General features: G+C 42.9%; 5 protein-coding genes and 1 long non-coding RNA gene across 12 annotated transcripts in view; 3 read left to right on the top strand and 3 right to left on the bottom strand.

Annotated features, from left to right (window-relative positions):
- The window catches only part of EPS15L1 (epidermal growth factor receptor pathway substrate 15 like 1), a 240,686-nt gene that overhangs the window by 122,443 nt on the left and 90,538 nt on the right, over positions 1–27,705 (bottom strand). The gene's annotated exons all lie outside the window — the stretch shown is intronic.
- On the top strand, positions 767–11,137 carry TPM4 (tropomyosin 4). Of its 6 annotated transcripts, XM_075175275.1 has the most exons (10): positions 767–1,271; positions 1,367–1,518; positions 4,010–4,131; positions 7,248–7,381; positions 7,661–7,778; positions 8,115–8,185; positions 8,422–8,497; positions 9,110–9,172; positions 9,251–9,320; positions 9,869–10,104. In XM_075175275.1, exons 2-10 carry the CDS (start codon positions 1,401–1,403, stop codon positions 9,949–9,951), a joined length of 855 nt encoding a protein of 284 aa, XP_075031376.1. In that variant the 5' UTR covers positions 767–1,271; positions 1,367–1,400; the 3' UTR covers positions 9,952–10,104. The 6 variants fall into 6 exon arrangements, with proteins under 6 accessions (XP_075031376.1, XP_075031375.1, XP_075031374.1 ...); XM_075175274.1 differs by having other exon boundaries at positions 768–1,518; XM_075175273.1 differs by having other exon boundaries at positions 772–1,514; positions 4,006–4,131.
- Positions 9,042–11,386, bottom strand: LOC142093786 (uncharacterized). Its single transcript, XR_012677529.1, has 2 exons — positions 11,139–11,386; positions 9,042–9,888 (listed from the first exon to the last, which is right to left on the bottom strand). It is a non-coding gene; the product is annotated as an uncharacterized LOC142093786 (long non-coding RNA).
- RAB8A (RAB8A, member RAS oncogene family) lies at positions 11,477–20,065 on the top strand. 2 transcript variants are annotated; one of them, XM_075175279.1, is made up of 8 exons: positions 11,477–11,644; positions 12,199–12,259; positions 12,512–12,572; positions 12,980–13,057; positions 13,532–13,621; positions 14,296–14,361; positions 14,902–14,952; positions 15,885–20,065. In XM_075175279.1, exons 1-8 carry the CDS (start codon positions 11,521–11,523, stop codon positions 15,975–15,977), a joined length of 624 nt encoding a protein of 207 aa, XP_075031380.1. In that variant the 5' UTR covers positions 11,477–11,520; the 3' UTR covers positions 15,978–20,065. The 2 variants fall into 2 exon arrangements, with proteins under 2 accessions (XP_075031380.1, XP_075031381.1); XM_075175280.1 differs by lacking the exon at positions 14,296–14,361.
- Positions 20,638–27,518, bottom strand: CIB3 (calcium and integrin binding family member 3). The gene is made up of 7 exons (XM_075175281.1): positions 27,438–27,518; positions 25,894–25,975; positions 24,722–24,756; positions 22,887–22,998; positions 22,379–22,526; positions 21,273–21,468; positions 20,638–20,773 (listed from the first exon to the last, which is right to left on the bottom strand). Exons 4-7 carry the CDS (start codon positions 22,899–22,901, stop codon positions 20,752–20,754), a joined length of 381 nt encoding a protein of 126 aa, XP_075031382.1. The 5' UTR covers positions 22,902–22,998; positions 24,722–24,756; positions 25,894–25,975; positions 27,438–27,518; the 3' UTR covers positions 20,638–20,751.
- Positions 25,909–27,074, top strand: FAM32A (family with sequence similarity 32 member A). The gene is made up of 4 exons (XM_075175282.1): positions 25,909–26,298; positions 26,372–26,510; positions 26,650–26,703; positions 26,888–27,074. The coding sequence occupies exons 1-4, from the start codon at positions 26,222–26,224 to the stop codon at positions 26,954–26,956; spliced, it is 339 nt and encodes a 112-aa protein (XP_075031383.1). The 5' UTR covers positions 25,909–26,221; the 3' UTR covers positions 26,957–27,074.

Raw genomic sequence — 27,705 nt, 5'->3', positions numbered from 1 at the left:
CCTGAAGGCCTTTCAGTGCCATACCAGCTCACCCCAGAGGATGGGGTTGTTCCAGGGTCTTGTGCTGAGTCTTCTGGTACCCCTCATGGCTGGGGATTCTGTGAGCACTTCTGAGGGAAGGCCTGACAGGGTTTGTGAGGGTGTGCAGAGAGTTTGGGCTGTATGTGGCCTGGGAGGGAGCACGGGGCTGTGGAGAGTAGAGCAGGGGCAGAATCAGGGGGGCAAGGATCATGGGGTGGTTAATGGGACCTGAATTTGGGGAAGAAGCGGGGGAATATGAGGGCGTGCAGGCCTCCCTGAATAGCAAAGTCAACAAGTGCTTTCAGTCTCCTCTAGGAGGTAGAATAAATAAGCCCTTGCTGCAGTCAGGACAAAGTAGGTGTGAAGCTAAGCTAGACATATGGAGAGATGGGAAAGGGCAGCTGGGGCATGGGGATGTGTTTAATAGGGCTGGGAAAGGAAATAGGGCTCATCCCGGCATTGCTGGATGCTCTTGTTGGTGTCCTCAGTGGAGCTGCTCCTGATGTTCTTCCCAGAGCCTACTCTTGCCTTGCCTGACAGAGAGAAGGTGACTGTTTCATACAGCAGAAGAAATAATTTACAGTGCTCATCAGACTGCAACTTCAGGTGTTCAGTTCCCTAAGTATTTAGTGAGTGAAATTTCAAAGACAGGCACTCAAACTCACTGAATGCTTTTGAGCCTGAATTTAGGATCTAAATCTGACCTCCATTATGTATTACATTATTACAGATTATAGCTAGTTCCTTAACACCAGTGCTTATTTTCACAGCAAAAAAAACTGCTGTCTCATGACATATCCTGCATCTTTTTATAACATAGATTTAACTACCTCTTAAGTGTATATTTTTTTTATTTTATTTTATACATGGATTTATTTTGGAGTAATCCAAAAAGATCCTTCCCTTTCCTTCATTAGTCTTATGCCATTATTACAAGAAGCCAGGCCATCCCCGTACATCTATTGGGCTGTTTAATTGCTCTGCAAACACGGAGGGGTGCTAATAAGCTTTCTTTCAAGCATGTGTTCATATGTCAACACTTTTGCTTCTGTCAGAAGCTTAAAAATGGAAACGGTTTTCTCTTGAAGAAAACAGAACCCAAATAAGGAGATGATGGAGTGGTGAAGATTCCTCTAGTGAGTCTGTTCCAGCTCATTCCTTAGAAAGGCTGTGTATGAAAGACCAGAGAAGAAGCCAGTAGATCTGGGTTTTGTCCAGGGGTCTCTGGGTTTAAAGCTCTCTGCAACCACGTGAGCTCATTTTCCCTCTGTCTTGGCTGGGTACAACTTCTTTCTCTGCCCAAGCTGTTAAAAATCTAAAACTTTACTCTTCGGAATTATTTCAGTTGTGCGACAGATACAACCTATTCTTTAGCAAAAATGGAAGCTATCAAGAAAAAGATGCAGATGTTGAAGTTAGACAAGGAGAATGCCATTGACAGAGCAGAGCAGGCTGAAACGGATAAGAAGGCAGCTGAGGACAAATGCAAACAGGTAAGTAGAAATGAAATCACTGATTGTGTGTTTGCGCTGTGGAAATAAGTGTAACAAAATACTATGTTGCAACTTTCTGATTCAGAAAGCAAAATAATTTGAAGTCGGGTTTTCTGTTAATCTTCTTTTTAAGTCTTTTGCCTTTTCGCGATGTTACGCTCATACAGCCAGGGCTAGGTATTAACTTCTCTTTTCAGCCGTCTGAGTCTTTGCAAAATTAGCACTATCCACAGATTATTAAGAGTACTTTGTCTAAGTTTTCTTGAATCTTACATAATTGCCTTAATTTTCTTGTGATTCCATGGAAAAGGCCTCACATACTTAAAATCAAAGCTGTATACCTTTAACACCTGTAGGACTAGTGTTAATACCTCCTGAAGAGTCAGCTGTGTCTAAACATTAATTGACCCTCTCCTTGAAGTGGATTAATAAAGTTCGCTTGACTAGTCCTTGGTATACAGAGTGCCCCTTAGAGGTGCCAGCTGTGACTCGACAGTAGATAATATATTTTTTTTTTGTTAAGAATAATCAGAAATATCTTAATTTGAAAGCTCTTCCTTTAACTGAATTATACTGGTAACATTTTCATATTCTTTTGCTTTTCAATGTTCTTTATTCTGGATATCTACCTCTGAGCTATACTATTTTCAAAACAATCTTGAAATGTAAGTTGACTACATTCAAGTTCCTTATAGCACTTCTTGTAAAATTACCATGTCTTTTCCTTTTACATCCTCTAAATGCAGCTGCTTCTACTGCATCTTCCAGACTGCTGTAATACGTTATTAGCGTTCATTTGGCCAAATATTTCTTATGTTCAAGTTCAGTTTGAGATCCTGGGTGATATAACTAAACTTTCAACTGGTCATCCATTTAGCTAAAGCAACAGGAAAAAAAGTTTCCAAAAAGGTCAGCTGCTGCTGTCCTCCCCCTCCACCCCTAACATAAGGAAAACTACTTGTCTCTTCTGTGTCATTACAGTAAGCTTCTACAAGCTCTACACATCGCCTCATGTACGTAGTCCCTATTTCTTTCCTAGCTTCAGAGGTTGATCAGACGCTGTTCTGTTGGGCCACGGTTTCCCCAGCTAATTTTTCTGCACGCAGTAACAGCCACAGCAGATTGTTACTCAGAGCAGCTAATGGTGATTGAATGCTTAGCCTTCCTGTACATTTAGTTATCAAAGGTGATTTCCCACGGAGTGATAAATTACACACTTGTGGGAATTTTCAAGTATCCATATGAGGGTAATTCACAATAAAAAGCTAAAAGAGAAAAATAAATCTTTGATCTTACTCCTCTTTTCTGAATTGTCTCAAATTTTTCAGCTTTATTTTTTTAATGTGGGCACAGTACTCAAGTACTGATTTTAATGTCATGCACAAAGTAAGCATCACCTCCTTCATCCTGCTTACTGTCCCTTTATTAAAGCATCCAAGCAAGCGTATTCAGTTCTCTCACACTATCTGGTTATTCTGAGTGAGTAAAAGTGTAGCAACATAACAATGTTCAAGAATAGCACGCTACCAAAAATGTTGTTAAAGCTGTCTTTGAAGCTAGAATGAAGAAAGTCAGCGCACTGAAACACAAACTATTTTACGTGAACTATTTTGATAGACTAAATTTATGTGAAGGCGGAGCTAAGTGGTTAAATCAGTTTCTCTACAGACTGAACTGTTTTGTATTGCAAATGAAATGATGGAGCAGATGGGTTTGCAGGCGCTCCCTTATCAGCAGCAAGCCTCCTGATAATGCAAATTCTTCAGGGAGCATGAGACAGTTTGTCATTAAACAGTCTCCCAGCAGGTTATAAATAGTACCATTCCAGTGTACAATATGGATTTATATGGTATGGAGGAGAGAGCCTGAACCTCATGGTAGGATGGAGTGTACCTGTTGGCCCACAATTAGTCAGAGAATAATTCAGGTTGGAAGGGACCTCCGGAGGTCATCGAGTCCCACCTCCCGCTTACAGCAGGGTCTGTCGTGGGCCAGACCTGTTCCCTCCTGCTTCCCAAGTATCGCGTTTGGCAAAAAATGATTAGGGAACAACTGCTCGTTTTTTCTAGCTGTACAGGAATTGAATAATTTCCTAATAAATCATCAGGTAATAGTGTCAGAACAAACACAAGGATGTAATTTTAAAACATTGATAATTATGCTGTAGAATTAACTGCTGCAGGGTGTTGTGGAGTCCAAAATAGAAATGAGGTGGAAAAGGGCTTATACCAAGTTATGGATTAAACCAGATCCTGTGTGTGCAGTGGCAGGGAATGTTGTTCGAAGGATGATCCGTTTTTAATTATCTTCCTCTGGCAACTGCTTCTGGTTGTTCTCGGACTACTTGCCCCAGCAGAACTTTGATCTGGTCTTTTGTGACTCTTTGTATGTTATGTTAGGTTGAAACTAATAGTAAAGAGAGGTTTTAACAATATTAAACTGTAACTGGTAATACGTCAGAATGCTTACTTTTTTTTTTCTCTCTTGAAAGGTAGAGGATGAGCTGGTAGCTCTGCAGAAAAAGTTGAAAGGAACTGAAGATGAGCTGGATAAGTACTCGGAGGCTCTCAAAGATGCCCAGGAAAAACTAGAGCAGGCTGAAAAGAAGGCCACTGATGTATGTACCTACAGTTAATATTTGCCTGTAACTATGCTCTTTATGTTTTGCAGTACATATGTAGTATGCCGATGATAAGAATTGCTGAGAATTTTTGTCTTGCAGTACTTTGATGGGGGGATAGGAAAGTGCTGTGTTTCAGGTACATAAGTCTCCTGTCTGCTCTGCCGAAATGAACTCGGGCTGGTTGTTCCGCGCCAAGTGGCCGGAACACGCTGCTGCCCGGGAGCCAGAGCCACGCAGGGCTTAACACGTACCCAAAGGGGAATCCATGACCCGTCAGGGGTTTCCGAAACAGGGGGAAGTGTTTGTGGGTGTGAATTCTTTAGGAAAGGTGAAATCTCCTGTAATCGAAGTAAACGAAATGGTGATCTTTCAGGGAAGCTAGGACAGAAGGAGGGATCTGCTGTGGCGTAAGGATGCAGTTTGGCTTCAGCCACATAGCAGGCTTAAAAACCAGCCCCAGCTCCCCAGCCACACGCCTCACTCGTTTTGCTGTCAGTTTTAGCTTCTCTCTCGTCTGCGTGGGCCCAAACTCGCCACTACCAAACTGGATCGCCGGACCAGGCAGCAGTTTATTGAACCCCACCTTCGGGGTCCTCAGGATGGCCGGGGTGGCCCGAGGAGCCCAGGGGTCCTGGAGCCGGTTTTGCATCACCGAGCGATGCGGCGCCCGGGGCAGCGCGGAGCGGGCCCGGGCTGGGCGGGCGCCCTCGGCCCGGAGCTGCAGCGGGGACCCCCGTGGGATGGTGGGGGGGAAACGGGCGGGGCGGCCCCGGGACGCGACTGTCCCGGCGCTGCTTGCGCCGACTCCTCTCTGCTACGTCACCACCCCCACCTCCACCTCCAGCCGCGTGACGTCATCGGCCCATTGAAAGGCGCGGGGCCGCGCGCCGCCACGTGCAGCACCTCCGCGCCCTGCCCGCCGCCAGCGCCGCGCCCATGGCCGCGCCGAGCTCCCTGGAAGCGGTGAAGAGGAAGATCCAGTGCCTGCAGCAACAGGCGGATGAGGCGGAGGATCGCGCCCAGGTCCTCCAGCGGGAGCTGGACCTGGAACGGGACCTGCGGGAGAAAGTGAGACCGCCCGGGCTGCCTGCTCGCCTCTCTCGGTCGCTCTCTCCCGGGCTGCCCTGCTCCTTCCTTCCTGTCTCTGGCTCTCTCTCGCTGGGGCGCGCCTGGCTCTCCCCTGCTCCGGGAGGACGGCTCGGCCGCCGGCTGCCTTCATTCCTCAGCTGTCCCCCTCGCTGCTCCGCTCCGCGAACTCCCTGCGGAAACCGCTGGCGCTGGCGCTGTCGCAGCGCCTCGCCCGCACCGTCCTCCGGGGCGCCGGGCACGGCGGCGGCGGCTCCTCCCCGGCGCCCGCTGCTTATCGCGCTTTGGGGCCGTTCCCTTCGGAAAAGGCGTTGCGAGCACCGATCGGCATCGGGAAACGGTTGCGAGTTTAGTAGAAAATGGCTGTTTAATTAGGAAAAAGCGCTGCATGACAACGAGCGGGAGTTCCCGCCTCTCGGCGCCGCACCGCTGGCTCCAGCACAGCTGGGAAATGTCCGAACTGCTGGAAAATAACTTTCCCTCCTGGTTTTCACAGAGAAATGAGAACTCTCCACTAGTGTGCGGCTCTCCCGGGGCTGGACAGCTGGTTTCACTTAGATTTGTGTGTGATCAGCCTTCCCGGCATCTTCCTGCTATTTTATCACATGTCAGCGAGTTAGTTTTACCGTATAAGGACTGCGGGCTGCTTCTGGGAGAGGTGGAGCCAGACTAACTCCAGCTTCCCAGTGGCCCTGTCTCCATAGCTTTGGAATCTTGCTTAATTAAAACTTGACTTTAAAGTGTCCCGTCTAGTGGAAGGCGTTGCAGACTGCCACATAACAGATGCCAGTTTTCTACATGATCGATGCCTTGTGTGTAAATCGAGGAAGTTAAACACATGGCAGTGGGTAGAAAACAAATGAAATGCTGGGTAATTTTTGACTAGAGGAATCCTGGGTCAGCTTCCATTTGGATCAGGCACTGAAATCCTTTCCAAGATGGTACAGCTATGAATGGAAACCACTTCCTCCAGCTTAGGAGGAGCGGTCAGTAACCAAATTTGAGAAGCTGCAACAAAACAAGTATTTTTTCAAAGTGTTTAACATAAAGCATAAAACAATTGCCCTTCTAGGATCTATCGCCCATAAAAGTGGTTTTTTTTAAAAAAAAAAAAAGCTAATCTTATACATAGCTATCATGCTCAGATTTGGGGACAACTAAGTGCGCAAACCTGGCAGTTATTAAAGTAGGGGTTTATTTTCCTTCAAATAACAAGCAATTAAAGGAGCCATATCTTAATAAACACAATGTATGTATGGACACCGATTTGTTCTTATTGTCTGTATGCAAGCATTCCTCCCAACAACCTCTCCATTTGTTACCTAGTCATTTTTTTAAACATTAATAGTGTTTCCAATTACTGTGCAGTTTATCCTATCATATATAAACAGATAATATTAAGAAATGCTTTCTGCTGAATTCCTTAAGTACCACAGGAAGCAATGGAAAAGGAAACTTAAGAACATACCTAATTTTGCCCTATTTATGTTACAAAGACGACTGACTCTCCCATACTGAGGCCAACTGTATCTGCCCAGCTGACCGCATAAAGATTACATAGCATTTTCAGGCAAAGGAGCCCATAACGGATAATGAGATGGCTTTAACTTCAGCAGTGTGCTAGATAGGATATTGCTGCAATCTGTGATGAAACCAAGAACATAAAAATCAACTGTGAAGTTTCTGGAACAAGCCATTACGCAAAAAGTTTGGGTTTTAACTTTTGAATCCTGTGGGTGGATCCAAAGTGATCTGAAAATAGTTGGCAATCAGTGTCTAATCCTTTTTTGTATGGCAGGAATGATAAGTACCATTAAAAAAGAAAGGAGAAGCACATACTCCATACCTTGAAATTCCTGAGATGCCATAGTTGAAACAAACCAAAAGCAGAGATGGAAAGGTTCCTCTCCTATACCAAGGAGAAGCTTTTGCAGTTTTAAGGAAAACTGGTTAGTTGAGAACATTTGTCAGCCAGCAAGTGGCTCGTACGTAACCTCCGTTTTGGGTGGTTGTACTTCATACAGGCTGAAGGTGAGGTGGCAGCTCTGAACAGACGTATCCAGCTCGTGGAAGAGGAGTTGGATCGTGCCCAAGAGCGGCTGGCCACAGCCTTGCAGAAACTGGAGGAGGCTGAGAAAGCAGCGGATGAGAGTGAGAGGTATGTTTCCTCTTTTTTCTTTCCTTTTTTTGTAAAAAAATGAATAGATATGAATAAAATGTTCCTGTATAATTTAGTATCTGCATGTGTTAATGTGAATTGCAGGTCAGAGACTCAGAACTTTTTTATAAGCTTGAATGAGTAATTCTGTTAACCTTGACGAACATGACAGTATGGTCATAATGGGCCACTTTTTGGTTACAAATTCCACTTTAGGACCTTTGAGATAAAAGTGCTAAAATGCTTCTACATTAAACACACTTGCTTTGACTTCTGCAGAGGAATGAAGGTGATTGAGAACAGAGCAATGAAAGATGAAGAGAAAATGGAAATTCAGGAAATGCAACTGAAGGAGGCTAAGCACATTGCTGAAGAAGCTGACCGCAAATACGAAGAGGTAAAAGGGATAAGGAAATGATTAAACATACAGGAGAACTGTGAACAACTTCGTTACTCTTCAGTTTAGTCATTCTTTGTACGCTCTTCACTGTGTGATGGTCCAACTTTGGAACGTTCCCAAAAAGGAGTAATTTTAATAGTGACTTTAGCAGCACCTTATTGAATGCTAAGAACACTGCAAAATCTAATTTATTTCGGGAAAAAGTCTGTCATGTCTGTGCATGTATGTTTTAACCTAATTCCATCATTCAGAAGGAAAGCACGAGCGTAGTGCTTTGAGAGAAAGGTGTAAGAAATTACAGACTAGCTTGATACAGCTATATTCTCTTTACAGGTTGCCCGTAAACTGGTGATTTTGGAGGGTGAACTGGAAAGAGCTGAAGAGCGTGCAGAGGTGTCTGAAGTGTGAGTAACTTCAGCTACACAGAAGCAGTTTACAGTACAGTAAAGCTCAAAGCTGTATTTCATTAGAAAAATCTACTACTGGTAGGCAGGCATGTAGTATATGTAGAAAAGCTTTTTTCTACCCTATATATCCAATTTTCTCCTTTCAGACTTAATAATTATTTCATCCCTCTTGAAAATTAAATTAAGTCATAACAGGGACAGTAGTAATATATACTTTTTCTTTTTCCCTATAGTAAATGTAGTGACCTTGAAGAGGAGTTAAAGAATGTCACTAACAACCTGAAGTCTTTGGAAGCTCAATCGGAAAAGGTTGGTTCTTTCCGTAAACTAAGGGATAGGGGCGAAGTCAAAACTTGTAATTAAAATCCATAGAAATAATACAGAAATACAAAGAAAGTGAAAGGGTTTGGCTGACTGCCTGCTTTAACAGAGACTGTTGATAACGCTGAATCAGTTCTGCCCAAACCCAAGTCGGTAATCTGACAATTATCAAACCAGGACCTAAATCTCCGTTTCCCACACCAGTATGCTGCTGACTGCTCTTGATTTTCTGAGCTTGCTCTTGTGGTTTTTGCCCTCAGTAATGAAAATTGTTAAAACTCTTGATTTCATTAAACAGTTGTTTCTGGCTAGTCTAAATTCGTATGGAAGGCTTCCTGTCCTCTTGCACATTCAGCTGTTCTGTGCTGCACGAGAAAGTAAGCCTGTTGAGGTGTAAGATGACGCATGAAGGAACTTGGACATCCCCAGTCCTAAAATGATGGTTTATGAACCAGTCTGAAATGTCTTGCTGAAGAGAAGTATGGAAAGGGTGTTTGCAGCTGTTGTAAAAGGAAAAGTGGTTATAAACAGGTCACGGTTTCATAAACATTTATTATTGTTGCTACAACCTCCCTTAAAGAGTGTTTATTGTTTTCACAGTACTCGGAAAAAGAAGATAAATACGAAGAAGAAATCAAGATTCTCTCTGACAAGCTTAAAGAAGTAAGTTTGTCCATCCCCAGACTGTATTTTGGCATCATTTTTTAACAGCATCCAATTACTCTATTTAATTTTTTTTAGGCTGAAACTCGTGCTGAATTTGCAGAGAGAACAGTTGCCAAACTGGAAAAGTCTATTGATGACCTGGAAGGTATGAAATTACTCAAGTTTCATTTTAAAGTGTTCAATTTCAAATCAGAAAACAAAATTCTAGGAGTGGGTATTGGATTTTATTGGGAAAGGACAGAAGTGCTCATCAGGCGTACTGGTAGATGGGCGCGATGGACATGTCTGTCCCGCGTGGTACCTCCTGGCCCGAGAAGTTTTCCCGAAAGAGGTTCTGTTTCAAAATGTCGGTAACGATAACCTGATTTTGGCCAACTCACAGATACATGGACGCGAGGGCTCTTTCTGTTAATAACAAGATCACAACTACTTAATCTGATTACTGAAAAATAATTTTGAGAGATTAAAAAAAAAAAAAAGGAAACGTAGATGAAGGTTCTGACCTGGCAGCTGTGTGGATCTTTTGCTTTCATACCGATACTCAGTTATGCATCTCTTCTCTTCTTTTGTTTTCCTCAACTGCTTTGGCCGCTGCCTTCTGTCTGTCTTCGTGTCTCTACTGTGCGCCTCTCCCTCTGGACTGTTTTTCTGCATTTCTTGCTGAAACGTGCCTCCTGCCCTCGTGACCGACAGATGAGCTGTACGCGCAGAAGCTGAAGTACAAAGCGATCAGCGAGGAGCTGGACCATGCTCTCAATGACATGACCTCTTTGTGATCTGCACCCGCGGGGGGCACGGGGGCCGCTCTGACTCGCTGCGTTTCTTAAGCTTTTCTTGCCTGCCATACCTGTCCCTTCTGTGCAACTTCCACAAGCGAGCCTTCAATCTCCTCTGTAAGGACTGAGCTCAATAAAAACAAGATACCTCTATCTTTCAGCTTTTGGGGCTTATTTCCTTTTTATTCACCTAAAATACACTGGTAATGACACCGAAAATACGTTCAGCTCCTCACACCAGGGACAGGGAGATGCAGTCAGCAGAGGTGTCCCCGTCAGCCGGGGCAGGACCCGACAGGCTGGCAAACACCGGGATTTTAGTGTTCCCAAGGACGTGTGTGGCAGCGAAAAGCCGTCAGTGCGCTCGCTATGTACCTGTGGTGCTCCATCCGTTCGGTTAAAAATTCTCAGGACAATGAAAACTCTGAAGGACACGTCCTATAAATCACGTTAAATTAAAATACAAGTCTGTCACATTCCACATAAAAAGCGTTCAAAAACCTCACTACATGAGAGCAATTACCAAAAAAAATTGGCCCCGTTTTATGGATGCAGTTATAGTGTTGTCTTGGATGTGAAGGTAAGTAATCATGTTTGTTACTTGAAGACAAAAAGCAGTAAAATACTGTGGGTTTTAAGTCTTGGTTTTTTCTTCTTTCTTGCTAGAAAAACTTGCTCAAGCAAAAGAAGAGAACTTGGGGTTGCATCAGACACTGGACCAGACGCTAAACGAACTGAACTGTATATGAGAGCGCGAAGAGCTCAGCGGCCAACAGAAACTGACCCCTGCATCTGCATTTACCGTATCGTTCCTCTCTTTCTCTCTGTATCCTGGGAAAAACACTTAAGTTATGAACAGCGCAGACATACGTAAGGCTTTGGGCGTAACCTGAAGGCAGTCACACCCCTGACGCCGGCAGCGCGGCCCCGAGCCCCTCCAGCGCGCTCCTCCGGGACGCGGCGGCTGCCGGCGCTCCTGCAGCGCGTGCGAGAGCAGGAGCTGCGCCCGGGGCCACGCAAACCCCCTTCTTTTTCATTTCCGCGGGGTGTGGGCAGCGCGGCTGCAGCTTCTCGCGGTCCATTAGTCGTTTTTACGTAACCCTGGTAGCAGCAGTACCCGAGCAGTAGTGTCGCCCTCGCGGTGCGCCCGTTACTGACGTTTCATATTAAACACTTTCTCACAGTACCGAGGTCTCCTCCTGGTCTTTGTGCACCGCTTCTGTCCGGGTGACGTCACGAACCAGCAGACAGTTAAAGACGTGACGTCGCTATTTAACCGCCTGGCCTCGCCTCGCGGTTGCATCGCCGCACGCGCCTTCCGCCCGCAGTAGGAAGTGACGCTCGACCGGGCACGCGCAGCGGGGCGAGCTGCCAATCGCGCCGCAGCTTACACACCGGGCGGAGGCCGCCCGCCAATGGGGCCCCGGCTCCGTGCTCTTCCTGTCGGAGTCTGCAGTGACGCGCCCTGGGCTCAGCCAATAAGCGCGCGGCGGGCAGTGATGGGCGGCTGGGGCGGCCCGTGAGGCGGCGCGGGAGGCGGGCGCGGGCGGAGGGGCGGTGCCCGCGAACATGGCGAAGACGTACGACTATCTCTTCAAGCTGCTGCTCATCGGCGACTCGGGCGTGGGGAAGACGTGCGCGCTCTTCCGCTTCTCCGAGGACGCCTTCAACGCCACCTTCATCTCCACCATCGGTGAGGGAGGGAGGCCCGGGCGGGGGCCGCTCCGAGCCCAGCCGAGGTGACCGGCGCGGCCCGGGCCCCGCCGGCCGGTGGTCCCGCCTGGCGCTGCCGGCGGCGGGCGGCGGGTCCGGCTCTGCGCCTGGGAGCGGCTCGTTCCGCCCGGAGGAGTTTGGTTGCGGCGGACGGGCCTCCTGGCTCGGGCCGCGGGGCGGAGGGGGCAGGTTCGCTGCCATCGCGGGGGGGCCCGGCGGCTGCCGGGGCTCGGTGCCGGGCGAGCGGCGGGCGGACAGCCCGGCGCTGCAGCCTCGGCTCGGCCCCGGCCTCGCTTTTCAAAGGCGGTTGCGGATTTGCTCGCCGCGGCCCGGCAGGCGGAGGCGCGGATCGCTCCGGGCTTCGCTGCCGAGCGTGAGCGGCGTTTGTGAGCTCGCCGGCTCTCTCGTCAGCGAGGGGGAGGATGCTCTGCCAGCGCTCCTCCCGAGAAAGCCAAAACCGAGCAGTGGAGTTAGAGGGAAGAGTGTTAATTTGGTCTTCGGCAGAAAGAGTAATTTAGTTGCTTCTCTTTTCAGGTATTGATTTTAAAATTAGAACTATAGAGCTAGACGGCAAGAGAATTAAACTACAGATATGGTAAGAGTTTTCTTCTAACCCACGTCGATGTCTGATAACCGGGTGTCTGTGTGGTGTGGGGGGGTGATGTTACCGTTACGTTTTTACTCCAGTTGTGCTCTTCAGCAGTTAACAATATCTTGGAAACTAAAAGATAGTTTTAGTGCATCTAAAGACTGGTTCAACAATATTTAATTAAAACTTTTGGTGGCTTTGACTTGAGCGCGGTGGCGTAGGTGTTTTGCTGGAGCCCCCGTGTTCTGTCTCTTCCAGGGACACGGCCGGGCAGGAGCGATTTCGAACCATCACAACCGCCTACTACAGGGGAGCAATGGTAGGAGCGACACGGGTCGTGCTAAACCTAAACCAGGCGGGTCAGCTGTCACAGTCGAATCGGCTGGGTTTAACGTGGAACACGCGCGACTGCCCGTCTTCTGACATGTAAACTCTGCCTTGCGAAAGGTTTACAGTCGTGCTCCTGTTCCAAGCGGTGCTGGAGCTGTGCTGGGGCAAGGCGGGAGCTCCTCGAGGCAGCTTTCCTCCATGACTCACTCGATCAATACGTGTCCCGCACACCTTATCTGGCAAGGCACAAACTGCGATTAAATGTTACGTAGAACGGTGAACCAGCTTTTATAAAAACAGCCTTTGTTAAGTAGCTCCTTTCTGCTATGGAGAAGTCTTTAACTCTTGTGTAAACTGATGCTAGCTGAAACAATCTATTTCCTTCTTAACCTTTAGGGCATTATGTTAGTCTATGACATCACCAACGAAAAATCTTTTGAAAATATTCGGAACTGGGTCAGGAATATTGAAGAGGTAATGTAGCTATTTACTTACTGAATGTTAAAGATGCTCTGTCTTCCTCCAAAAGTAGTTGAAACCTAAATGCTTCAGAATTGTTAAGTTTCTTTTGAATTCATGTGCTGAAGGGTACTTGGAAAATAAATTGAGTGAAAATCAGTAATAACTTCTGGAATGTCTTGGTTAACAGTAATTCCTTATGCTTGCACACGAGAGCCAGCTGTGGGGACTGTAGTCCCTCTGGCGAGGAGGGGACTCAAAAGACAATGTGCTCCGAGAGCTGGCGTTGTGCAGAACTCGCGCAGGGCTGTCGGTGCCTGCAGCGGGCTGCTGGGATGAGGGGTTTGGGGGAGCCCGTAAATCTGGGGGGGATGATGCTTGGCACCAGCATCTCTGTGTTGAGTACTTGCTGTGCGCCTCATCTTTTTGACAATATTTGTCTGAAAACACCCAAACCAAAGTCCTTTCTTTGGTCTGTTTCTATCTCAGCACGCCTCTCCAGATGTTGAAAAAATGATCCTGGGGAACAAATGTGATGCAAACGACAAAAGACAAGTTTCTAGAGAGCAAGGGGAGAAGGTAAGTGCCGTAGCTCTGATGTATTTCAACTTAGGCTTTTCAGAGTATAAAAATTGCATTTGTTACTGTCTGTAAGCTTCTTTGGAACCTCGGTGGTGTTTCTAAGCGGAACTATTGAACATTTCCCAAGCTGCAGTTGCAATACGTTTCCCTACTCTGATAAAAAGATGAATCTGTGTTAAAAATTCTTGTCGATTATCTGGTCAAGATGCGTTAGGTGCAAAGCAACGAGCTGGATTTTTTCTTAGAAAAAGGAAGAAGCAGCATGCTAGGGTTGGACATTTAGGAAATGTCTCTTTTTGGCTGAAAGCCACTGAGACGAGGTAGACAGAATTGTCTTTTCTGGTGTCAGATGTTACTTAGCCAAGGTAGAGAAGGTGCTTCTGCGCACTGCAGGTGTTACAAGACTGACAAGATATCCATGCAAGAAAAAAAATTAAAAGACAAAGGAGCAGATTAAAATGTGTGCAGTGTGTCACAGAGCAGAACAAAGCCCAGTAAGAGTAGATGCTAAATAGGAATGAGATTTAGTTCCTGATTTCTGCAAATTGTTCTGCTTGAGTAAATCCCCAGGTTGCTATGAATCGCGCCAGGAGGGGCAGATCCTGCGCAGTTTGTTATATTTAGAGCTGTTCCGCAATTATCCAACTAACATGAAACCTGCTTTTGTTCAGCTTGCTGCAAGTTTTGGAATTAAATTTATGGAGACCAGTGCAAAAGCAAATATAAACATAGAGAATGTAAGTACTGTAACCTTTCTCCTGTATTTATTGTCTTATTTGTGCAAACAAACAATAAGATCACTTGCCCATCCCAGCTGGATGCAAGACTCAGTTGCTAGATGCTGCAGATGGGTTATTAAGTACATATCCGTGCATTCCATGAAGGCGTTGTTATGCTAATTTATTTAAATTGAACTTGGTGCTTAGAGCGTAACACAAGGGTGTTACAGCAAACTGCGTTAGAGCAGCACATGGAAGAACTCTGCTTACGTGTTCGCATTCAATAACGTGATCGATAAAGGCTGACATTTTCCCACTATAAGCCTGGATGTGCCCCGCCATGGGCGGTGTGGGTCGTTGTGGTTTTCAGGCTCAGAAGGGAGGTAGTGGAGTTAGAAAAGGAGCATTAAAACCTGGGGGGGGGGGGAACCTGAAAACTTGATGCTCTTCAGGAGTTCAGTAGATGTAGAAACTTGGGAAGGCAGCTTATTGCTAAACAAAAATGCTAGAATGTATTTTATTTACCGTATAACACTTAACTTGTTTTACTTGTCACAGGCATTTTTCACTCTTGCAAGAGATATCAAAGCAAAAATGGACAAGAAGTTGGTGAGTAACCTTTACTTGGTCCACGCTGTATTTACATAGGAAAAAAAACCAACCAAAAGTCAAATAGCAAGTACTGTTTCACATTGTATAAAAAATATTTTGTGGTCTCTTTCATGGGGGATGCACTGAAGGTTATGGAAATTTATTTTTAGTTTTGTCAAGCTACATTCTGACCTTAGCTTATAAACAATTGTCTCTGCATTTCAGGAATTAGCTGCAATGGTTGAGGTTTTCTAAATATAATTATCTTTTATTTGTTTTATTGAAAGTCAAGTGAGTGGTAGAGCAGTTTAATGATATTTCTTGCTCTTGCAGTCTGGAAAACAGAATCATATAAATTAGACATATAAGGAGGCCCACTTCATACTTCAGGGTACTCTTCAAACTGGTATGTTTAAAAATAGGTAAATAACTAGTTTTTTGATAACTGTTGTGAAAGCATCCTGAGAAATGATGGGGTTATCTTTTGTACAACAAATAAACGCATATTTTGTCCATATGAAATGAAGCTAACAAAGATTCCCTCTACTTTTACTGGGCATTCCACCTCCGTGTGACCAGACGTGTGCTGATAGAGCTGTGATATTTTGGGTCTTGCTGACAATTCCTAAGTGTTTCAGCAAGAGCCAAACATGCCCTGTAGTTTTTTTTTTTAATCTCAGCTGTCTTTGAGTTTATAGAAAGACGAAGAATAGGCGCAGGGCATGTTAGTCGAAGCCAAAAGTAGCAGATGCAGCTCTCTGACTTCATGTAGTGGCTGTTGTAAGGCTCAGGTAAATGAGTGAAGACTCCTGTTGATTTTAATAATGCGTTTTGTATGCGGCAGGCTTGGTTCAGCAAAATGAATAGATGGAGTATGGATGCTAAATCTTACAACGATGCTAGAAGCTGTTGAGTATAAATAAGTAACTTAATATTCTTTGCGTCTTCAGGAAGGCAATAGCCCGCAAGGCAGCAACCAGGGAGTCAAAATCACACCAGACCAGCAAAAGAAAAGCAGCTTTTTCCGATGTGTTCTTCTGTGAGGGACACGGCCTTAATCTGAGCATCTGCTCAACTGAACTGGACTGTGCCTGTTCCGAGTGAGATTTCCTCTGTCTGTGGACTTAGCATTTTCAACATACCTTGTCACTTTGTGACCATCTGAATAAGAAATTGTTTATTTTAGTAATTGTCTGACTCTTCAATTTTGGAGACGAAACAAGTTTATTTTTGTCAGATTGCCACTGGGCATGTGTATTGTCTAGCAGAGGGAGTACAGATCAAATGTGACCTGTGATACAGCACCTTTGCTGACAGGCTTCAATCTTTTTGTTCATATCTGTAATGTATCCAAATTAGATTAAGTTATGATCAAAATAAGAAACTGAAATGCCAATATTAATGAAGTACAGGTATGTGTACATGATACATGTGCATATCCATGTCTATAGATGCATGTAGAACAATCGCATCAAAACGTCAAGTAAATGCACTTAGTAAGCAGTACAGGCTTATACCTTTTCAGAAGGTAGAAAGAAGCTTTCTGCATCTCCACCTCTGTGCTACTACAGAGAAAATCCTTTATCTGCCTGTTACTTATTCACTTGTGTTATTCTAGACAATCCGCAAGTACAATTGAAGTTTAAAAAAAAAATCCTCCTCAAAGGAATCTCTATTTTTTTAAAAAACCAAAGTGTGCTGTAAATATAATGGATCCTTACCATCAGGAATTACTTCATCCATGTTAGACTTGACTGTGCTTAATTAAGTACTCCAGACGTTTAGACACGTTTAACAGGAGATGATAGCTACAACAAGTCCCATGCCAATGATCTGTCATCTGTTTTTAGAGAAACAGACCCTGGTTCGGGCAGGGACACTTACTCTAAATCTGTAACATTAAAATGGGCGGCTTTTTCTTCTCCAGTTGAGAATGACTCCAGATCTGTCATGATGTAGTAGCTAGTTATAAATTGTGACAAGAAAATGTATTGCACTGCTTCCAGTTGTGTGTTCTCATGCACACTTGCTCACGTATGCAAATAAATGTTGCACATATGAACACTTTCTGAAAACAGACTTTTTTAAACTGAGATTTGCCTTGCTGCTGTGTATTGATCATTCCAGATTTCAAGCAGCAACAAACCTGTTAATAGCGTGCATCAATGCAAATGATGTTTAGTCCTCAGTGGAAATATTCTATGTATTTATTCCTATAAACACAGTCTATTACATTCCGATGTATCAAATGTAACAGCCAAGTAAAGCTCCTAGGTAGCTAATTGCTCTCAGTTCAGAGGCTGTAAGCCTGACTCTTAATTAGACTGACAAAAGGAGCCAGTAAGAGTCATCTACTTCAAAATCTGCTGTCAAGTGATTGGAATTATGGTATATTTAATTCAAATGAACATATCAGCTGTGTCCTGCAACTCACTGGAATTGTTAACATGCTTTGTTTACATTGACAACTGCACTTAAGGGTAAAATTAAAGCTGATTTTAAAGTTAATGAATTTACTCACCAGTTTTGTTTTCTTCCAGTTTGTGGTATTATATTCTGGCCTCACAGTCGCACTCATAACTGTTACTGTAGTTAAAGATCTATCAGATTCATAATTAAACTTTATAAATCTGCAGCATACAATTGGGCTCAACAGGAATATTGCCTGTTTTTCTAAAATGGAAAAATGAAATTTTACTGTATAAGTTACTGGTTTATAAAAATGCATTTTATATGCTACCAACCTTTTTTTAATAGCTAGCAGATTACAATGAGCTCTGTTCATGATTAAAATCATAGATAAAGCTTTCCTCTAACCAGAACCTTACAATGGTTTTTTTTTGTTTACTTGTGGCTTCTTAGCGTGAGGACTTGGTGAACACGCACCATAGCAGATTACACGTGGAAGTATTTGTAGGATGAAATCATGTTAAGCTACTGAAGAGCCTTCTAGTCAGTATGTGCTTCTAGTCAGTATATGCTTCAACGTGTAGTTAATACAGAGCTATAGATGGGACAAGCAATGCTTTTGTCTTGAGATAAGGATGCTTTTAGAGAAAGACTTTGTATATGCTTCAAGAAATTATTGAGGCAGAATTGGGGAGGTGATTAAGGTCTGAATGTTGTTTTCCTACACAAAACAGATCTGTTTAATGATTTGTTTCTGGCTTAGTAGTAAATGTGGATTGTCTCACATCCATCCTTCTACTTTAATATAGCCAGATGTTGCAGCCAGACTTATTTTTCAAAGTGACTGGAAAAATAAGTGGTTAGTCTAACTTGATATCACGGGCTGTCCACTACGATACTGGGTATTGCCCATTGACAGTATCTAAATTGAAAACTCATCTTGAGATGAGAAGGAAAAACATTAATTTACAAGTGATTAAAACTTGAAGGATGGAATTGTGTTTTTCACTCCCCATTTTCTAAATCTTAAGTTACTCTTTGCATTCAAAGCTAACTCTTTGTACGTGAATGCTTCTTGTTTAAACTTACGCTGGTTATTGCACATGTTTATGTACCTAATTTATAGCATGATTTCCTTTTACAAAATGATTGGTTTTGCTCGATGAACAACTACATTATTGCCTGATCTCAGGAAGTTTCATACACTTACTGTGACTACAGTTATCACTGTACTTCTAGGGTATAGAGACTCTACACAGAAATTAAATCAGTGTGAGCAATATGAAACCTAAAATGCAGATGTAAGACAGAAAAAGGTTCAAGACACTGCAGTTGCATGTATGCTTGGCTATGTGTCACTAAATACGGACATCAAATCTTGGATAAGTACAATATGTAGTTGATGTTTCCATCACGTAATTAAATAACTCTGTTTTTTAAGTATGAATGTTATGGAAAACACAATGATCAAAAGAGGTACTGCGTAAATACATACAGTAATGTATTTATATCTAAGCTTTCTTTAAGGAGGAAAAAATCTGAAATGGGATACAAAATTTGTAAAACTGAGGAATTTAAATAGATACAAAAAACTAACAATGTGCTTGCTACACATTCTCAGTGTCTAAATGCCACTAAAATTTCAGGTAATCTATTAACACTTGGCTTGTAGAGAAACAAACCCATTTTTGAGCATGTTCTCAAATTCCCTTACTTTAATGAGTATCATAGAATTCTGTGGTTGACCTTATTTTTGAGGCTGGTTGCAATATTTCAGGTAGTCTTCACCCTTTCAGGTGTAAGACCTGTCAGTAGCTCATCTGTCAATAAATGGTGGAACTGCTGTTTTAACACTTCGCCATTTTAACACTTACGTTGTCTAGGTCCTATGCTGATAGGCACATCTAATGTTCCTTGACATCAGAGCCTTATGCCAGCGTCAGACTTTCAGCCTCAGATTTATAAATCCTATGGATTATTGTAAGTCTCTTTACTGCTGCTGGAAAATTATTTGGTCTTTCCTTTCATGTGAGATGCTAATCATCTCACTGACAATTGTTAAGGGTTTTATTGTTGTGGTGGCGGTGTCTTTGGCTGATCATCATGCTCAAAAGCTACCGTGATTTCTTGTTCTCTTGGACTTAAAATGGCTGGGGTTTATGCTGGAGAGGAAATGGACAAACAGCTGCATAGAGGATGGTCTCCATTTGTACTAGAAGTTCATAGGGGTTGGGAAAGAATGACGACTAACTTCTGTCTTCATTTATAGATTAAATAAAGATCTGTTCAATTGAACATTAATGGTAATGTGCAGTCTGATTATTTCAGGCTGCCTTATTCTTTGACCCATCTCTTTCACTGATCATTGGAGTTTTTGTTTCTGTAGGTAATACGAGTTTAGCGGGCTGGTCTCTAGCCTTTCTGCAGGAGTCATATGCTCTACGTTGAGAGTGAGTTGGGACTTAGGACTTTGTTTTGAAGGGAACTTAATGCATCCCAGTATTTTTAAAAATAACTGTAAATTGTGTTTTTAGAATGACCACTTTTGGCTGCCACCCTTCCCACATTACAGCTGCTTTCTTAAACACTTCTCCTTGATTTTCATGTTTGTATAAAAAACAAAACTGTTGTTTATTACAGTATGTATGTTTTTACTCTGTTGTACAGGACCCTGAGCACTGCATAAATAAACTTCTTATGAAAAGAGAATTTTACAAACTTAGTTTGTCAGTCTTGTTCATCATTCGTGCATATAGATTCTTGTGTGGAAAATAGGGTATTTCTAAAAATAGAAAAGAGGGACAGGAACCCCGGGGTAGGCTCTTTTGTCCTTTAAAGTATGTTGACTTTTTGTTATAAATTCTGAAATGGAGAGCTCTTCTCTATATTCTTCTCAGAACCTGCAATGGGCTTCTGTGACACACTAGGAGAATACTTTAGCAAATTGATTCACTGGACCATTTGTTAAGACTGTTAAAGCTAATCAGAGGAGTTGCTTATGCAATTTTGATTAACCATAATGTTTTTGAAACTATTTTTGAGGGGGTTTTACTGGATAAAGGCATTTTCTTAAGAATTTTTTTAGAAGCTATAATTTGATACAAGTTCCTTTACTACCTGGTGGTGTCTGAACTTTAAAAAAGTATTTCCCATCTCACTGTCTAGGCCAGATTTGCTCTAGCTGTGGGGAGGGATAGACATTTTGTTAAATTACAGGGAAATCTTGATGAAGAGCTTAATGAATGGTTCCTTCTAAAGAGGTGAACAAGAGAGTTCTCTGGCTGGTTCAGTTACCAGAAATTGTCCTCTTTGGTCCTCTCGTTTGGTTCTCTCATGGGCGGTAATCTCAGGTGAAGTAATAGTTGTTGAAAGTTCAAGAAGCACTTCCATCTACATGTTTCACTAGATTCAGATTCGAATGTGAAATGTGCTATTAAAAAAAGGAAGTAATGATCACTTGTGTATCACTCTATGCAAAGGGATTCACTACAATTAATCCTAGGACTGTACAATAAATTGGAAACTTTATTTTGTGAAGCACTTGCAAAGAATAGGTATATTACATAAATGCAAGATTTGAGTGCTGCTTTGTGTAAGATATGCATCACAAACCATATCAAGACTGTTACGCATTGAGTGAGCTAATTTCATACACTTATCGATGGAGCTTAAGTGCTAGTATTAACTTTTTAAGTTATGAGGACTTTTTGTCATGTAAAAAGTACATCGGAGGTTCAAAAAGCAAGTCAAGAAGCCTCCACACTTTTTCAAGCATCTGTTTTCCCAGTCTTTGCGGTGGGCACCTCTAGAAACTGTCAGGGAAGAGTGATGATCTGTAATGGCTGAGGAGACGTAAAACACACGCTTCAGAGACTTCTTACAAAAACACTAAGAGCAGTTTTGTGTTAGAAATTAAAAGCAAATACTACCTGAGGAAATCTGGAGCTCGTATTATCATATGCTGAAAATCTTCCAAAGAAAGCTTGCCATCATTGTCCGCATCAGCTTCGTAAATCACCTTTTCACATACAAGGCTAACTTCTTCTGAGGTAAGTTCATTTCGGGTTAATTTGTTAACAGTTTTCTCTAGATCTGATTTGCATATGTAATCATCATTGTTAAAATCTGTCAAAGGAAACAAAATAAATTCAAAGTGACAAAAGTCAGCATTTTACATGGTTGACTGCCAAGACCTAATAGGAAGGATTTGGTTCCCAGGCCATAATGTATTTATGTAAGTAGAACTTTCAAATCAGAAAAAGTCTTGCAGTTATCCGTATTTGCTTGTATAAAAATTCAATAACAAAATAAAAATCCTGGAATCATTTCTCCTTATCTTACATAAGGGTAACAACTGTAAATAGTTTAATGGCTAAACATAGTCTAGCCATAAATAAATCATTCTAGCAAATCGGTACTACTGAACTAAATGCAAGAAATAGTATGAAGTTGAAGAGAATGGGCTGTTCAGTTTTGGTGAGAGTTCACTTTAACACTTTGCTGAATCACGTATCGTTTAAATCACAAAAATATGTTGGTTTGTTTGTTTGATATATTGTTTGGCTTTAGCTGATCATGAAGAAAGTAACTGAAAATGGTAGTTAAAAAAAAAAATCTTTGTCCTTGGAGAAAAATGCTAGAAGTGTGCTTCCCTGCCTCCCGCCTCCCCCTACCAAAACCACCCTACAGATTTATGGCCAGCCAAATCCCTTGTGCTGCACTTTTCCAAGCAGCCCCTCAGACAGAAGTATTTCTTAAATGTTTATCAGCTCTTGAAAATTGCAGATAATTTCAGGTTGTAAATTATGTAGTAAATCCTAATCCTAAATAAATAAGAGAAGAGTAGAGACAAAAGGATAAAGACAACCAGAAGTTTCTAGGAGAGAGAACAGGCATTCAAATGCAATGAAAAGAAAGGCTGTATTAAAAACATACCTAACTGGAAATCATTATGGTGGCAAAATGAATATTTTGCATCCCTACATGAAGCTGCAGGATTTTCCCAAAGTTTACTTTTTATGCATGTCTCACTCACCATAAATTTTAAAAGCATAATAAGCTTTCAAGTCTCTGGGAGCCATTTCACTCAGCACTGAAAACATGTCCAAGAAATCATCTAAAGTCATATTGCCGTCTCCATCCTCTGAGAAAACCTCTGCTATCCGCTGGCGGAATGGATTGTCCTGGAAAACAGAGCACAGGAGCAAGGGAAGGTCATCTTTACTAGCATTTATTTCAGTGCAGATAAGACTCAGTTGGGGCGAGATTATTTTTGTTGTAACCCCTTTTTGGCAAATACTCCCCTTTCTGCAATTATGTTCTTGTCTAACATTATATCAGAGGTAGACACAGCTGAAGCCTTTGCACAATTTCAGGGTATTTTCAGGGAGTCACTAGAAGCTTCCAGAAAGAGTTTTGACTTCAATAGCCAAAATTTATTTGTATTTCAGCCTCCCAGCAATTAGTACTGGATTAATTATTAAAAAAGGGTAGAACAAACTGAAATGTGTCACTCGATTCCAGTTGTGTTCCTTGCTCTGTACCTTCAGCTCTGGCATGCTGCCAATGAGTTCATAGGGAAGTGTCACGTCTGGTTTATCTGTGTAGTTGAGTGGAACTAGCTGTGGGGCTAGATCTCGGTATCTGTAAAACAGTCTGAAATAGAAAGAAAGGCTTGTTTAGGGAACAAGTTATTTAGACCTCCGAGAGCAATGTGTTTGCCTTTTCCATATCATTATTCACACTTTGCATCCTTTACCAGATGGATGATATCAATCACTAAATAACATCTAGTATGCTCTGTAGTTGTTGGTGGAAGAGACAGTATTAGAAAGAACAACATAGTGTAACTGGTGAAAAACACAAAGCCTTCACGCTTACAGAACAATTGGGTGAAAATGCTTACACAAGTCAGGCAGCCAGACCACAGATACTGTGAATCTGAAAACAGATTTTTACAAAGTTTCAGATTTACTTCTATGTTGCCAGCAATGGTATTCAGGCATGTCATGTAGTTATGATTTATGTGTTTATGATAACAAGGCACAAGACCTTCAACCTGAAGGTCCACCTAATCAGTTTCCAAACACACAAAAACTTGTTGCAAGGCAAAAGGGATGTTTTCCACATCCACAATGAATGTGACCAAAAACAATGGGCTTCAACTGGACCATGAGAGATTCAGTTTAAACGTCAGAATAAAACCCTGAATGCCTAAAGCGATGGGCAGGAAAAGAGATCTGGGACCAACTCTGCCAGGTTTTTATCCACCCCAAGCATCTTCCTGTTTTTCCATAGAACTCAGGTTGAAGAGACAGAAAATATGCATAATAATTTCAATGTCTTCACCACTTTTTCAGCGTGCTATTTGCTTCAGTTCTTGTGCTAGAGTAAGTATCCCATTTACAGCTGTTACCAACAAAACAATAGGACAGAATTTTAAAAGGGATCCTTATCAATAATAAATGTCTTATTCATGACACAGTTATGATTCTGGCCTCTGTTTACTACATGGAAAGGCAGACAGATTTAGATTTCAATCATTACAGAACCATTCCTATTTTATTCTGTATAGAATTCATACACAGATATCAAGGTTCTAAAGAGGGACATGCTTTGTACAGAATTGTTACTTGTGCTCTGCCCTTCAGAGAAATTAGCAAAAAATGTGTGATAACATCTTGAGAGATGCAGAAACCGAACACTTGCCTTTCTGTTAATATGCCTAATGGTTAGGAAAGGCAAGTGCAACTTCAACATTATGTACATTACTATCTGGGTACGTATTTTTTACGAGAGGAGAACAAGTTGAGGTTTCCAGCAAAGGCTCTCAACCCCCCCATGAACAGAACACTGAACCTGTCTTTATCAGATCATTTGGCCAGCGATTAAATGGAGTATTCAATGAGGTGTGTGAAGGCTTTGGGAAAAATGTACCTTAGAGTATCAGGATAATCATTTACATGAAGACATGAAAAAAAGGTGAATAAAATTTGACACAACCATTAAGGTTTCCATAAAACAGGCAAAGTGTCCCAAAGAATAACAGTATACTTTGAAGCATTTATCATAAAATCAAAGTGAAGGGAACATGGATGTCACTGGCAAAGTATGCACTAAAATATAACTTGTTACATTTATTTCTGGTAGAAAGACTGATACCTTAATACAAAATTTGGAATTCTGGCTCAGTTTAAGATCGATAACATAGGTTTTGTACATAAAAAAGCAACAAAAATGTTCAGATTGTCCAAAAGTATCACTTTAAATTTGTGTAAATCCATTTTTAAATTCTTTTTAAAAATACCTCACCCTCTCTGTAACCTGTCTTTATAGCAATCTCTGTACTTTACACACAAAATGCACACACGAGACTCACCTCAGAATTTCTTTCCTTGTAAAGAATGTGCAGTCCTATGAAATAAGAAAACATATAACATGTAATGACAGTTTTTAGAATGCATTGGCCCGAACTTTTCCAGTACAATGACTTAAATGGAGTTATATTGTAATATGTATGGCCAAGCATTAGTGCTCTTTCTTTTTGGCATATAATTGGAGTATTTTATAACCCTTTTTCCTGACGTAACAAGCAACTATGTTACTAAAATCTTTGCTGTAATTTAGTATTCCTACTTAGTAATTTTTAAAAGAGATATTGTTTAAAAAAAAGCCCTCACTATTATTCAATGTTCCATCCAAAATGCCATGTAGTTTATTTTATACCTGATACGCATCCAGCTGCTCTGGAGTGAAAATGGTTTGCTTGTTGCCCATTTCTAGCTCTCAATGCTGATTCTTGTCCTATCATTCTTTCCTCAAAGGCACCTTTATAGGCGGCCTGGATATTCAGTTATTAAAAGCTGCAACAATGAGGTTCAGGTATAGCAGAGGATCAGGTAACCAGCTTCCCTATTCCACAGGCTGCAAAGTATCATAATAGGAGCATTTCATCAAATCTTTAGTCTGGCTACTTAAGGCTCTTACCCAGCACCTGTCTCCTGTGTGCACAACAAAGACTCGTGTTACAGTATTTAGCCAAACAACTAATAGCTGCTTATTTGTGTCTTTGAGGGAGCAGGTAGACTTAATGGATCATATTTTTTCATTCCTTCAGATATGGTAAATTACCTGAAAAGTGTTAGTAATGTTTTTTTTTCTTTAAGAATTAACGCCAAATGCTGGAAGTTAGTAAGAGTGATGGTAACCCCTCATCCATATAATACACACTATACACTAACGCTAATGTAGTTTGTACTGGAGGTAGTATCTATAAAGTTCACTCACTCCCTTTATTCTGCATTATCTGCTAATACACGTTACCACTAGTTAACGATTATCAGCGTGACGTGATACATATATAGTGATAAATATATGGCCTTTACACTGAAAATCCGTGTGAGTATATAGAAATGTGATGTTACAGGCTGTATGAAATATGAAAAACAAGGCTAGGAGGAGAACTGACTGCACAATCACAGCATGTGGCAGGCTGCCTTATTTATTCATCATGGGCAGGCTGTAAAATTTTCATTTCTCGGTCATTCCTACCGTCCGGCTGGGTGGGCCCCTCTGTCCAGTGGAAAATCTATTCTCCTCAGCGAAGGAGCGCCGGCCTCACTCATCGGCGCGCCTTCAAATAAGCAAAAATTATTCAGAATTGTCCTGTTCGGCATGGAACAAGGTGTGTGGGGACGGCTGGGGCTGTTTTTTTCTGGCGCAGCCCGGATCTCTGGACTTCCCTCTCCGGGCAGCTTTGGCTTGTAGCGGTTTTCCCTCACAGGACGCACCGTTGCCGCGGCAACGGCGCCGCGCGCTGCGGAACCCTCGCTGCCGCCAGGGGGCGCCGCAGTGCGGCGGGCGCCGCGGCGGAAGAGACATGGCGGACTACGAGGCGGTGCAGCGCGGGCCGCTGCGGCTGAAGGGCAGCGGCGCGGCCCTGGGGCCCGGCAAGCGGTGAGGCGGGGGAACCGGGGGGAGGACCGGGGAGGGCAGCCGGGTCTGGGCGCTGACCGCCCTCTGCCCGCAGGAAGAAGAAGAAGGAGAAGGACAAGGCCCAGATCCTGGAGCAGATCGTGAGCAGCAAGAAGCAGGAGGAGGAGAAGAAGCGCGGCCTGGACAAGCGGACCCCGGCGCAGGTGGCCTACGAGAAGATGCAGGAGAAGCGGGTAGGGCTGCCCTGCCTGGGCCGGACCCCCTCTGGGGGCTCAGGGGAGGATTTAAAAACCCCAGTCGCCCCTCTCGGGTGCGGCCCCTGAGGGGCTACGAGAGCTGGAGGTAACCGGCCTCTCTTGTGTCTTTCTCCAGCAAATGGAGAGGATCCTGAAGAAAGCGTCGAAAACCCATAAGCAGAGAGTGGAGGTAAGCTAAATTATCCCGATTTATTCGGGCCGGCGTGTACTTATCAGCACGCAGGCTTGTTGGGCTGGAAGAACTGCTTCTCCTTTGTGAAACACAGAAGCGGGGAGGCAGAGGGTCTTGTGGTTGAACGGTGGTGGTGTCCGCACCGAATATTAAACATTTTCTTTCTCCTTCTCTCCCCTAGGATTTCAACAGGCACTTGGATACTCTGACGGAGCATTACGACATTCCTAAAGTCAGCTGGACTAAGTGAATGGACTGCTTTTCAAGGCTTTGGATCAGGAATTGTGTTTCCTTTGTATTGAACAGGGTTGCCATGTAAATCTGTGTATTCTCCATATTGAATGTTTAATATATCTTCTGAACGTTTATGACTTTGTACTGTCTTATTTCATTGTTTTGTTTTTTAAAACCAAATATTCAACAAAGTCTTTTCTTGGCTGATGAGCTCCAATTTATATGGGTGCAGAGGGCTGGGTTTTTTTAGTGCTTAAAGCAGGATTAAGGCCAAAATCAATTGCTGGAAAATGTTCCTTTGATACTAACAGTTCTCCTTCTTGGAAGTGAAGAGTGACAGTCTCACGTAGCCTAAGCTTCTCTTGTAAATTACAGGAATTGTGTAATTTCTTTCTATCTAGAGTTCTTTCAGAGGTGGGGGGGTCTGCTATAACTTGGAACTTGGTATAACTTCTTATTAAAATGCTGCTTTCATCCTTTTTTTGGTGCTGACTTACCTATAACATCAGGGGCAGTGCACTGATGAAACTGTTGTTTGTGCGTGGAGTTTTTGAAGTGCCTTGCCTTTACAATTCTTACTCCCTTTGAGAGATGACGTGTGTCTTGATGTTTAAAATCCTAACATGCCTCTTAAACCTGAATATTGTTCTTAAACCCGAATATCGTCCCTCTGCTGTCGCTGGTCAGGCCCTGCGTGCTCAGTGTCTGCCCCGGGCTCCCACCTCAGCCTGGCCAACCCTCCCCTGCGGGCTGCGGCCCCTCGTC

The sequence above is a fragment of the Calonectris borealis genome, chromosome 28 (assembly GCF_964195595.1).
Source record: "Calonectris borealis chromosome 28, bCalBor7.hap1.2, whole genome shotgun sequence".
Classification (NCBI taxonomy): domain Eukaryota; kingdom Metazoa; phylum Chordata; class Aves; order Procellariiformes; family Procellariidae; genus Calonectris; species Calonectris borealis.
The sequence above is the reverse complement of the archived record's forward strand: the minus strand, read 5'-3'. Positions and strand labels throughout refer to the sequence as shown.

Bases quoted from the DNA above. Each gene is read 5' to 3' on its own strand.
- TPM4 (XM_075175272.1), top strand. From the start codon at position 1,401: ATGGAAGCTATCAAGAAAAAGATGCAGATGTTGAAGTTAGACAAGGAG. The intron at 1,515-4,005 runs GTAAGTAGAAAT...CTCTCTTGAAAG, and splicing joins CTGAGGACAAATGCAAACAG to GTAGAGGATGAGCTGGTAGC. The intron at 8,498-9,109 runs GTTGGTTCTTTC...TTGTTTTCACAG, and splicing joins TGGAAGCTCAATCGGAAAAG to TACTCGGAAAAAGAAGATAA.
- RAB8A (XM_075175279.1), top strand. From the start codon at position 11,521: ATGGCGAAGACGTACGACTATCTCTTCAAGCTGCTGCTCATCGGCGAC. The intron at 11,645-12,198 runs GTGAGGGAGGGA...TTCTCTTTTCAG, and splicing joins CACCTTCATCTCCACCATCG to GTATTGATTTTAAAATTAGA. The intron at 14,953-15,884 runs GTGAGTAACCTT...TTGCGTCTTCAG, and splicing joins CAAAAATGGACAAGAAGTTG to GAAGGCAATAGCCCGCAAGG.
- CIB3 (XM_075175281.1), bottom strand. The intron at 21,469-22,378 runs GTGAGTGAGACA...TTCCTTTGACAG, and splicing joins TTATGCTTTTAAAATTTATG to ATTTTAACAATGATGATTAC. The intron at 20,774-21,272 runs GTAGTATTTGCT...TTTTTTTAATAG, and splicing joins CGAGCTCCAGATTTCCTCAG to CACATTTCACATTCGAATCT.
- FAM32A (XM_075175282.1), top strand. From the start codon at position 26,222: ATGGCGGACTACGAGGCGGTGCAGCGCGGGCCGCTGCGGCTGAAGGGC. The intron at 26,299-26,371 runs GTGAGGCGGGGG...CTCTGCCCGCAG, and splicing joins GCCCTGGGGCCCGGCAAGCG to GAAGAAGAAGAAGGAGAAGG. The intron at 26,704-26,887 runs GTAAGCTAAATT...TCTCTCCCCTAG, and splicing joins CCCATAAGCAGAGAGTGGAG to GATTTCAACAGGCACTTGGA.